Source organism: Littorina saxatilis, linkage group LG13 (genome assembly GCF_037325665.1).
Source record: "Littorina saxatilis isolate snail1 linkage group LG13, US_GU_Lsax_2.0, whole genome shotgun sequence".
Classification (NCBI taxonomy): domain Eukaryota; kingdom Metazoa; phylum Mollusca; class Gastropoda; order Littorinimorpha; family Littorinidae; genus Littorina; species Littorina saxatilis.
Window position 1 is genome coordinate 20231178 of NC_090257.1, and position 12120 is coordinate 20243297.

The window sequence follows — 12120 nt, forward strand, 5'->3', positions numbered from 1 at the left end:
TCTCTCTCTCTCTCTCTCTCTCTCTCTCTCTCTCTCTTTCTGTCTCTGTCTCTTATTCTCTCTCTCTCTCTCTCTCTCTCTCTCTCTCTCTCTCTCTCTCTCTCTCTCTCTCTCTCTCTCTCTCTCTCTCTCTCTCTCTCTCTCTCTCTCTCTCTCTCTCTCTCTCCCTCTCTCTCTTAATCTATTTATCTCTCTCCAACTCTCTCTCTCCCTGCCTATGGGTACACCATGGTACCACTGCTGAACAAACAAACAAACAAACAAACAAAATACATAAACAAACAAAAGACAATCGATTACAGAAAAACAAAGAAAGAAAGAAAAAAAAATAACTAACATGAAAAGACCAAACACAGAAAGTTGTTTTCCAAAAATATATCTTCAGTTCGGTGGTGCAATCTCAACACAACACACACTCCAAGTTGTATCAACGCACAGGGGGTAAAAGGAGAGCTGTCATTTCATTTGCACGGTTGAGTGGTAGTGCTGCTACCTGCTGGTCACGCCTAGTTGGTCACAGCAGTACACTTGTATTCCCAGGTGTAGCCGGGTCGAGGGGCGATCATGGATCGGCGGGCAGGCTGTCGAGATGCATGCAAACAAGATGTTAAAAGGTATTTTAAAGCACACTTAGAACAAGTCGCTTGAAGCGATATTAAAACACTGAAAACCAGAATTTTTAAAAAATGTAACAGAATTTTAGGTTAGGCACACACAAAAAAAATAGTCTGTTTACGGTATCCCGACCGACCCTATTTTTTCGCGCGACCCTAGACTTTTTTGGCATTTGGGAAAAAAATCAAATAAATAAATAAAAATTAAAAAAAAGTCTGTTTTTTGGCAAAATATCTTAAAAATATGTTTTTTTGGGGGGGAAAAAAATCCCGACCTACCGACCCTATTTTTGTTGGCCTATGTTACCGTAAACAGACTTTTTTGTTGGCCTTATTGAAACGTTCAACTCTTCACAAAACAAAACATTACATTTACAATTTATTTTAATTTGATTTAATTTGATTTGAATTGATTTGATTTGATTTCTTCTTTTTCTTCAGAATTTCAGAATTGTCTGGTTACGTGTGAGCTCGTTTGCCCATTTGGGTTCCCCACACTATACTCTAAGAGCATAGTCAGCTTCATTCCGCTTTCTTTGAGTAGGCATGCTGGGTATTTTCGTGTTTCCATAACCCACCGAACTCTGACATGGATTACAGGATCTTTTCCGTGCGCACTTGGTCTTGTGCTTGCGTGTACACATGAAGGGGGTTAAGTCACTAGCAGGTCTGCACATAAGTTGACCTGGGAGATCGGAAAAATCTCCACTCTTAACCCACCAGGCGGCAGCGACCGGGATTCGAACTCACGACCTCCCGATTAGGAGGCCGACGTCTTACCACCACGCCACTGCGCCCGTCGATTTGATTTGATTTGATTTAATTTAATTTGATTTAATTTAATTTAATTTAATTTAATTTAATTTAATTTAATTTAATTTAATTTAATTTAATTTAATTTAATTTAATTTAATTTAATTTAATTTAATTTAATTTAATTTAATTTAATTTAATTTAATTTAATTTAATTTAATTTAATTTAATTTAACCATCACATATACTGTCAGGCTTTTACACACAGTACAAACACCCTTTCATTTAAACACTCACCGCTTGAGAACATCCTAGGTGCCCTCCGTAAAGAGCGAGCAATTTTCAAAGAATTTATTTTTGCGTGGTTTATCTTACCCCTGAGCCATCGTGAACCCGTGTGATCCAGTTTCCTTTTTTTCACAATGTAGTTGTCAGTTTGTGATTTCAATGCGACTCGCTGTAAGCTTATCTGCAATAGCACGTTATTATGTACCTCTGAATCTAAACGCACCAAACGGCTGTGATTCACACGAATTCTAGCGATGGCTTTTGACTGTTTAGAGGAACTGGCGATAGGCATTACTGTCGTCTGCTACGAGAACCACGGCCTTGCGTGACCCTGCTTCCGGCCTTTTCTTTTTTCAAACTTTTAAAACTTCGAATTGTACTGACCTTGTCTTGATGGAAAAAAAGAATTCCTTTATGATTTAAGAATGTTTGTGTAACAAGCTGTCAATTTATTATTTAGATTTCAAAAGTTAGGTCTAGCGCCAAAACGCACCTTCCGATTTTGTTATCAGACAATCCGCAAAATTAATTCTTTGAAAATTGCTTGCTCTTTACGTAGGGCACCTAGGATGTTCAAAAGCGGTGAGTGTGTAAATGAAAGGGTGTTTGTACTGTGTGTAAAAGCCTGACAGTATATGTGATGGTTTACGGGAGGCGTACTGTGCCTTTATAACCTACAATTCTTTTATTATGTTTTTTTTTTATTCTGAATTTTGAAACGTTAGCAGTCTATCTTGTTTTGAATTTTTTTTTTTTTTTTTTTTTTTTTTTTTTTTTTTTTTTTTTGCTTAACGCCCAGCCGACCACGAAGGGCAGCACCGCTTTGACATATAACGTGCGCCACACACAAGACAGAAGTCGCAGCACAGGCTTCATGTCTCACCCAGTCACATTATTCTGACACCGGACCAACCAGTCCTAGCACTAACCCCATAATGCCAGACGCCAGGCGGAGCACCCACTAGATTGCCAATTTTAAAGTCTTAGGTATGACCCGGCCGGGGTTCGAACCCACGACCTCCCGATCACGGGGCGGACGCCTTACCACTAGGCCAACCGTGCCGGTTTGTTTTGAATTATTAACACTGAAAACCAATCATCATCGCCACATAGCAAAGCGTGGCGAGGCGGAGCGTACGAACGTAGTTACCTAATAGACATACACCGATTTTCTGTAATTCTGGGCAGATTTCATAGTCAGCATGACATATCTATATATATTTGGATTCAGAAGAAGATACGGCATACAGTGTCATCCTTTTTAAATGTGTTGGCGGAAATTCAATTCTGATGACAACTTTTATGAACAAATTAATTATTTTTGAGCTTCCAAGCCGAAATACAATCGCTTGGTCCAATCTTAGTCAAAGATTGCTTGACCAAAATTTCAATCAATTTGATTAAAAAATGAGAGCGTGACAGTGCCGCCTCTACTTTTAAAAAAATCGAATGTGACGTCATCAAAGACATTTATTGAAAAATGGGGAAAAAAAAGGTTTCGGGGTATCATCTGGAAGAATTTGTATGCAAAGTTTCATGAAGATCGGTCCGGTAGTTCCCTCGGAATCTCTCTCCGCACACACACACACACACACACACACGCACACACACACACTCACACACACGCACGTAAGCACGCATACACGCACGAAAACACACACGCACGCGCGTGCGCGCACGCACGCACGCACGCACACACACACTCACACACACACACACACACACACACACACACACACACACACACACACGTACAGCCCCATTTCGGACCTGACGGCAACCAATTTTTTAATATAAGCACCCAATTCATAAAACGCAAGTAAACAAATCATCTGCCATGTTCAGATATTTCATGACACATAAGAAACAAGGTTTCAAAAGCAAATAATCTGTTCTTAAATCAAACAAACGAGCTTTCAAAATAGTCGTTGACATTACCTAATATTTTATTCATACGTTCCAAAAGGGAAGCCACAAAAAGAACTTGATAAAAATAAAAATAAAACTGCTTAGGCTGTGTAATGATTTCTCGGTCTGTTTATATTGTATACCTTAAGTGTTTGCAGCTGCGTGTGTTAATAGATATTCTTCAATGCGGAAAATGCGTGGGGGAAAATCCCACAAGAATAGATATTGAGAATGTTAATATTTTGTTTAAGGTACAGGGTGACCCCTCCAAAAATGCAACCCACAACATTGCTAAAAACATCGACATCTGTCACTTCATATTTGGTACACTATAACTTCAGCTTGTGCATGACCAGCCCACAAAGTTTGAAGGTGAAACAGTCTGACGTTTGTGCAATTTCAAAAAAAGTCTCAACAGTACGAACTTTGACATTGAGCGGTAGCCATACTCACCTGATTTAAACCCTACAGACTTCGACCTTATGAATTATCTGAATGTCTGAGTACACAAAAACACCCAATTCACCCCCCAGATCATCGCTGCCCTTAACCCCTTTACTGCCCAGCTTGTACTAGGTGTGTGGTCATTTTCGGTTTGTCATACGCCCATATACGTACTAGGTACGTGGCATTTACATCAGCAACATTTCTGAAAACTAAACTGATGGGAGGTAATATTGAAAACTGGTCCAATTACTTGTAGGGGTACTAAGCACAGTTCTTTCCCTTTGTCCGTTCGGATAAGTTAGTACCACGTGACAAAAACTTTCTTAGAAGTGTCGAACCGATCTATAGGATTCAAAATGACAGCCGAAAGTCGGACCTCAACTCGTAGACCTGTTTTCTAGCGATACAGTGTTCTGGAAGCTCTACAAGAAGTGATTTATGGATTACCACACAGAAGAATACTTTTATGGGCTGTAATGTGAGTACCTGATGTTTGACACCAGTTTTAGCAGTGTTTTGTGTGGTTTTATGTGCTGCAATGTGTGTGTGGAAGTCCGGAAACTGTCATTTTTTGACAAAAATGGTCATATCAATATTTACTATAACAATCACAAACAAAGTCCAATGATCATGTTATCACATAATAGCCAAGGGTATAAGCAAAACACATGCCAAAGATCTAAGAGATATCTCAATAAATGATCGAGCAGTGAACAGATTAGTGAACCTACCGAAGAAAGCAAAATTTTGCCCTGGCGCACAGCAATACCAAAATGCTGTTATACTGTGGCAGTGAAGGGGTTAAAAAAGCAGTTACAGCTAAATTCAGGGCAATCCCTAGACAAGAAAGCGTTGGTGTAGTGGACAATTTCGGAGGTGTAATTTGGAACACATTTTGGAGAGAAGGGAAAAGTCGGACCATTTTACATACAAACTGGAAACTTTGTGGAAAGGTCGAGAACAAACTGAAGTTCATGCACAGCAACTCGGAAGATATTCGCTAAACTCAAATGACTGGAAAAATGACCCCCTTCGTTGTAAAGTTACACTTGCGCAATGGCGTGCAAATTTCACCAATTACATGAACGCATTCCTCCATGGGAAATGCCCTGATCCTGCCTGTAATAATTGTTGTAGTCAAGTCACTGATTGTCTAAGGCTGGTTATGGTATACTCTGTCCTTCAAATAACCCCAAAACTGGAGGGTTTGTTTGGCTACCACTAAATTTCAAGTCTCCTAGTGTTGAGTTGATCCCTGAATTTGGAGAAAAAAATTCAATTATTTGACCAACAAACTTGTCACTGTGAGGACTGGTTGTACATTAGTTGAAATTAATGTACTCTAAATTTGAAGTAATTTGGACTACAGATGTAAACATTATTAGCATTTTTGTTGGTAGCATATCTTCACTCTGTACGTAGGACACGGAAATGTTTCAGCCATTGCCAGATGTACGAAGAAATCTTCTTCTTCTTCTTCTTCTTCTGCGTTCGTGGGCTGAAACTCCCACGTACACTCGTGTTTTGCACGAGTGGAATTTTACGTGTATGACCGTTTTTACCCCGCCATTTAAGCAGCCATACGCCGCTTTCGGAGGAAGCATGCTGGGTATGTTCGTGTTTCTATAACCCACCGAACTCTGACATAGATTACAGGATCTTTTTCGTGCGCACTTGGTCTTGTGCTTGCGTGTACACACGGAGGTGTTCGGACACCGAGGAGAGTCTGCACACAAAGTTGACTCTGAGAAATAAATCTCTCGCCGAACGTGGGGACGAACTCACGCTGACAGCAGCCAACTGAATACAAATCCAGCGCGCTACCGACTGAGCTACATCCCCGCCCCACGAAGAAATCAATTCAGCAAGACCGTCAAATAAAATTCTGAATAAAAAAAAATGCGTTACAGTTTGTGCGGGTAATCGCCTAAACCATCCGTCCGTTTATCCACTAGCCAACACACCTGTCCGTCAATCCGTCCATTAATCTATTAATCTTCCCCATCCCTCCCCACCCTGTCCATTCATCCATCAACAATTTGATCCCTCCTTCTATCTCTCCTCACCCCTCACTCCACCTTAACTCTCTCTCTCCCTCTCTCACACTCTCTCATTATCTCTCTCTCTCTCTCTCTCTCTCTCTCACACTCTCTCATTATCTCTCTCTCTCTCTCTCTCTCTCTCTCTCTCTCTCTCTCTCTCTCTCTCTCTCTTTCTCTTTCTTTCTCTCTTTGCTTCTCTCTCTCTACTCTCTCTCTCTCTCTATCTTTCTCTTTCTTTCTCTCTTTGCTTCTCTCTCTCTACTCTCTCTCTCTCTCTCTCTCTCTCTCTCTCTCTCTCTCTCTACTCTCTCTCTCTCTCTCTCTTTCTCTTTCTTTCTCTTTTTCTTCTCTCTCTACTCTCTCTCTCTCTCTCTCTCTCTCTCTTTCTCTTTCTTTCTCTCTTTGCTTCTCTCTCTCTACTCTCTCTGTCTCTCTCTCTGTCTCTCTCTCTCTCTCTCTCTCTCTTTCTCTTTCTTTCTCTCTTTGCTTCTCTCTCTCTCTCTCTCTCTCTCTCTCTCTCTCTCTCTCTCTCTCTCTCTCTCTCTCTCTCTCTCTCTCTCTCTCTTTCTCTCTAACGGGTTGTTTTTGTGTTGTGTGTTTGTCGTCCCAAGGACAGATTGTAAGAAAAAAGGCCCAGCCTTAAACCTTTATCCTTGTACTCAAAAAACAAGAAAGGTAGGTTGTTGGAACGTTAGTTATTGACAAAACAATACATTCACTAACAAACGTGGCGGGGATGTAGCTCAGTCGGTAGCGCGCTGGATTTGTATCCAGTTGGCCGCTGTCAGCGTGAGTTCGTCCCCACGTTCGGCGAGAGATTTATTTCTCAGAGTCAACTTTGTGTGCAGACTCTCCTCGGTGTCCGAACACCCCCGTGTGTACACGCAAGCACAAGACCAAGTGCGCACGAATAAGATCCTGTAATCCATGTCAGAGTTCGGTGGGTTATAGAAACACAAAAATACCCAGCATGCTTCCTCCGAAAGCGGCGTGTGGCTGCCTAAATGGCAGGGTAAAAACGGTCATACACGTAAAAACTGTGGGAGTTTCAGCCCATGAACGAACAAACAAACTAACAAACGTTCCAACAACCTACCTTTCTTGTTTTTTTACTCTGAATTTTGGAACGTTGGCAGTCTCTTTGTTTTTTGAATTTATTTTATCCTTGTAAAATAAAGTTCAGTCTCAGTCTCAGTCCCAGTCTCTCTCAACTTCTTCTTCTTCTTCTTCTTCTTCTTCTTCTTCTTCTTCTTCTTCTTCTTCTTCTTCTTCTTCTTCTTCTTCTTCTTCTTCTTCTCTCATCCCTTCCGTCTATCCATCACACGCAACACAATCACCTGAACAGTAGCCGAGGGCAGTTTGACCTCCTCCCCGTGACACCTCAGACCTGGTCCACAGCCACAGTAACCGTTGACGTGCTCAAAGGAGTTGCACCGTTCGCCCTGCTTGTGGTAAACCTGGCAGGTGCCTGTGCCAAATAAGGCGAAAGCCGCTTATTGTGAACATTTAGACATAGACATAAAAAACGTAATTATTTCAACAGAGAAATTTGTTCGTGATGGGTATATGACAACAAACATAAAACATGACATAGACCAACATTACTTGAACATTGAGATAGAGTAAACCGTCACGCTCATAAGATAATTGCCTATGTCCTTTTTTGATGTTTTGAGACAAACGCAACAAAAATTCTTTGGTTTTTGAACAATCTGCCTATCTCATTTTAGTTATAAGTTGCTAACTGCCTATCTCGAGCGGTGACAGCTGGATAAACCTGAGATAAAGAGCTAGCCGCAACATTTTTAATCAGCAAAACTGCATAACAACCCACAAAGAGCTTTTGCATACCTTCACATTCTCAAAACAAGAGGCGAAGCCTTCAAGGCTCACGTAAGAAATCGACAAACAGTAACACAAACTCAATCACTCCGTCACACATACACACATACACAGTAAGCATAGGTGACACGGTGCAAGAGTGCGAGACACTAGATCTAGATCTGTCTGTCTGTAGCCTAGGCCCTACTTACGGGGACACGACTGCCAGATGGCCAGATCGACACTGCGCTTTCGACAGCGCTTCCTCGCGCAGACACTGGAAACACGCTGTGCAGATTAACCTGTAGGAAATCTCCTTTGGTATCTTCTTTATCTATTTTTCTGGAGCTACGAAACCGAACAATGTGAAATCGTCTTCTCCGAATCGGCGAACTGCAGCTCGGTGATAACTGTATCTATACCACAATCCTTCACGCGATCTGACCTAACCTTTGACCCTTGACCTGGTCTACATACCACACACGACACAAACCAGTCACCTGTTTTTACCCCCCCCCCAAAAAAAAAAAACCCAACCCACCAGCCGTTTTCTTTAGATACACACTTCAACTACATACGTGCCGACAAAATGTTGATCATTGCTTCAATACTTTGATTCTGTTGCTTGAATAATAACCAGGTAAAATTAGTATTTCGGTGTTCAGTCAAATGTTAAAGTTTCTACCACAGACATACATACGCACGCACGCACGCACTCACAGACAGACAAAAGTTAGCATCGCATAGGCTACACTTACGTGAGCCAACAAGTATTCCTGTATCATTAAGAAAAAGTGCCTAACTCAAGAAACGAGATCGGCAGTTTTGCTTACGTTACCGTGGCAATGGTTCCCGATGGTCTGAGAGTTTGTACTCTCTAACACATGATAGATACCCTTCCAGTAGCTTCCCCTGTAGTTTTACTACAGAAATGCCTATATAGGTATTTTTCTTATGAGCTTGACGAAACGTATTAAATATGAATAACTCTGTTAACGGGACTGAAAACTCTTAGTGCAAATCATTGGAGAGGGTTCTAGCTTGAGTTCACCTCGCAGTAAGCGAGCTTGGCACTGAGAAAATATGAATGCTGGAATGCAAAACGGAAAAAAAGAAAAAAGAATTGTGTTTGCTAGCTATAATTGACATGTCACCATTGACGAGTTTTAATACCTTGATGTCGTTATTGTTCAATACTTTGAGAGAACTGCAATTTCAAGACCCCTCTGATTGAAAGACACCTCACACGAGAGGACACTTTCTGTTATCACTGTGTCTACTAACTTAAATACAATATACATGGTAAGAGGACACCTGTGATGTAAGGACAGTTTTCTTTGGTCCCAAGGGTGTCTTTTCACTGTTTGTTTGCTTGTTTGTTTGTTTGTTTGTTTGTTTGTTTGTTTGTTTGTTTGTTTGTTTGTTTGTTTCTTTCTTTCTTTCTTTCGTTGTTTGTTTCTTTGGGTTTTTTTCTTTGTTTGTTTATGAACACCTTATGAAGATGTAAAACAAAACTCAACGTACACAACGCACATTCACCAAACAGTCATTAAAATATCTTGTGTTTGTTTGTTTGTTTGTTTGTTTGTGTGTTTGTTTGTTTGTGTGTTTGGCATTTTCAATGTGACGTTGTGATGTAGAATGATGCACTGATTATCTGCAACAGCTGTTGTTTTCACTTGATGACAATGTCAATTTCATCAACAAGAAAAACATAAATAAAAAACATTGTTTAAACCAAGAGTCTCACCGTGGTCTCTGGCATGGATCTCGATGGGGCGAATACCGGTTAGCTGTCGCTTGCTGACCACTGGAAAGAGGCTGAGGATCTGACAACACTCGCCCTGCTCACAGTCCGTGGGCTGGTGGCAGATTTCTCCCACACGAGCCTGATGACAGATTGGTAATCAACATTAAATCATTAACTATGGCTGGTGGCAGATTTCTCCCACACGAGCCTGATGACAGTTTGGTAATCAACATTAAATCATTAACTATGGCTGGTGGCACATTTCTCCCACACGAGCCTGATGACAGATTGGTAATCAACATTAAATCATTAACTATGGCTGGTGGCAGATTTCTCCCACACGAACCTGAGGACAGTTTGGTGACCAACATTAAATCATTAACTATGGCTGGTGGCAGATTTCTCCCACACGAACCTGAGGACAGTTTGGTGACCAACATTAAATCATTAACGTTACATTCAGTTGGCTGGTGACAGATTCCTCCCACACGAACCTGAGGACAGTTTGGTGACCACCATTAAATCATTAACGTTACATTCAGTTGGCTGGTGACAGATTCCTCCCACATGAACCTGAGGACAGTTTGGTGACCACCATTAAATCATTAACGTTACATTCAGTTGGCTGGTGACAGATTTCTCCCACACGAGCCTGGTTTCTCCTACGGTGTGTGTACAAGGGGAAAAGGACGACAGGGTGGAGAAGATGGTGGGGGAGGGGGGGGGTGGAATTAGATAAGACAATATGGGATAGGGGGGGGGGGGGTGGTATGGGGGGGACAAAGTAGACAAGGAACAAGATGAGATCAACGGACATTTAGTTAGAACTAGACGTGTGTATACACCTTGTCTGCCGGAAGAATTTAGTTAACAATGTATTGAAAAATCATAACATAACAAAGGTATAACAACCAGACCACATCTGAAACAGGGGAGGCAATCAGTTTGCTGCACCTCAAATGGCAATAATTATACTGCTGTTGTTTCCCTTGTCAGAGTACTGATTTTTTCGACATCACAAAAAACGTACTTCGTACGTATTAATAATGATAACAATAACTTAAAAAATAATAGGGGTATTTGTAGGGCACCAATCCTAAAATGGTTTTAAGCGCCTTACAATCTTAAATATAATAATCTTAATAACAGCAACAACACATATAAAAACAAATGAACTTTAAATAAATGGAAACACAATCACGTACACAATACACAATTCAAATGACTTGTATTGTGGCAGTTATATTAAGAGGTTAAACGTGCTTAGTCTCTGTGTGAAAAGGGGTCTACCTTTTCCACTAGAATTAAAAAGTAAGAGTAGATAAGGCGCAGCACTTGATGTTTCTGGCAGAATTCTACTTGTCTTGGAGCAGTCTGAAAGATAACAGCCAGTGGGTACCATTCAAGACAACAACAAAGACAACACGGCGAGGTACGGTTCAGCTTTTTAAAGAATAAGTTTTGATAAAAGCTAAGACTTGTATGAATAAATCCAAAAACAAAGAGACTGCCAAAGTTCCAAAATTCATTATCATTATAACAGAATAATTCTTTTTTTCAAAGTGAATGTATTGTTTTGTCAATAACAAACGTTCTAACAACCTAACTTTCTTGGGGTTTTTATTAAGACTTGTATGCACAGAAGAAAAAAAAAATTCCGTTTTAGAAATACATCGATCTGACTGGCTTTAATGATACGTATGCTCATACTGAAGCCTTTTTTTATTTTATTTTTTTTAGTCTGAAGCAGAGTTTTTGTGTGAGCAGTTTTGTTCCACATATGTTACTTTCTGATTTTGCAAACTGCCTTTAGGACAACTAAATGGTTCAAATCATTCCTCGCTCATCCCATCATACAAAATTAAGAGACAAACACAATGTTGAAACAAACGACTAAACTGGCGGACAGGCGGACAGACAGACAGACGAACGAGCAGATATGTAGACAGACGGCTGGACAATCCGACAGTCTGGACAGACACTCGGACAGACCAACAGTCGGTTGGACAAGTAGACAGCTGGTCACAACGACAAACACACAAACTCAATGAGAAATAATTTTAGATTATTGGCAGACTTACGTATACACAGGCAATCGCCAGAGAGAGTAGAACTAAGGCCTTCATGGTTGCAGAATCTTGTCTTCTGGGCAGGACGATTTGTTCCGTCTGATCCTGGTCTCGTAAGAGGGTCACGTACGTTAAATATGGATTTAGGAAATACTAGGAGCGGCACTTGGGGTCAACGTGACGAGGGAATGGCTGCGGCAGACAGATAAAAACAGAGAGAAAAAGTAGTGCTGTACTTTTATGAGTCAACGTGTGCGTGTGTGTGTGTGTGTGTGTGTGTGTGTGTGTGTGTGTGTGTGTGTGTGTGCGTACGTGCATCCCCCCCCCCCCCCCCACAAATGCACACACACACACACACGCGCACGCACACACACACACACACACGCGCGCGCACGCACACACACATACACACACACACACACACACAC

The 12120-nt window shown here is 41.1% G+C and overlaps 1 protein-coding gene across 1 annotated transcript; it reads right to left on the bottom strand.

The window, feature by feature from the left end:
• Positions 1 to 360: 360 nt before the first annotated feature.
• LOC138946054 (uncharacterized) lies at positions 361 to 11861 on the bottom strand. Its single transcript, XM_070317574.1, has 4 exons — positions 11705 to 11861; positions 9624 to 9762; positions 7390 to 7520; positions 361 to 581 (listed from the first exon to the last, which is right to left on the bottom strand). Exons 1-4 carry the CDS (start codon positions 11747 to 11749, stop codon positions 507 to 509), a joined length of 390 nt encoding a protein of 129 aa, XP_070173675.1. The 5' UTR covers positions 11750 to 11861; the 3' UTR covers positions 361 to 506.
• Positions 11862 to 12120: the final 259 nt, after the last annotated feature.

Coding starts and splice junctions, on each gene's coding strand:
- LOC138946054 (XM_070317574.1), bottom strand. CDS start 11,749: ATGAAGGCCTTAGTTCTACTCTCTCTGGCGATTGCCTGTGTATAC. Junction 9,763..11,704: donor TGGCGATTGCCTGTGTATAC/GTAAGTCTGCCA, acceptor ATCTGTCATCAG/GCTCGTGTGGGAGAAATCTG. Junction 582..7,389: donor TGCCCTCGGCTACTGTTCAG/GTGATTGTGTTG, acceptor GCATCTCGACAG/CCTGCCCGCCGATCCATGAT.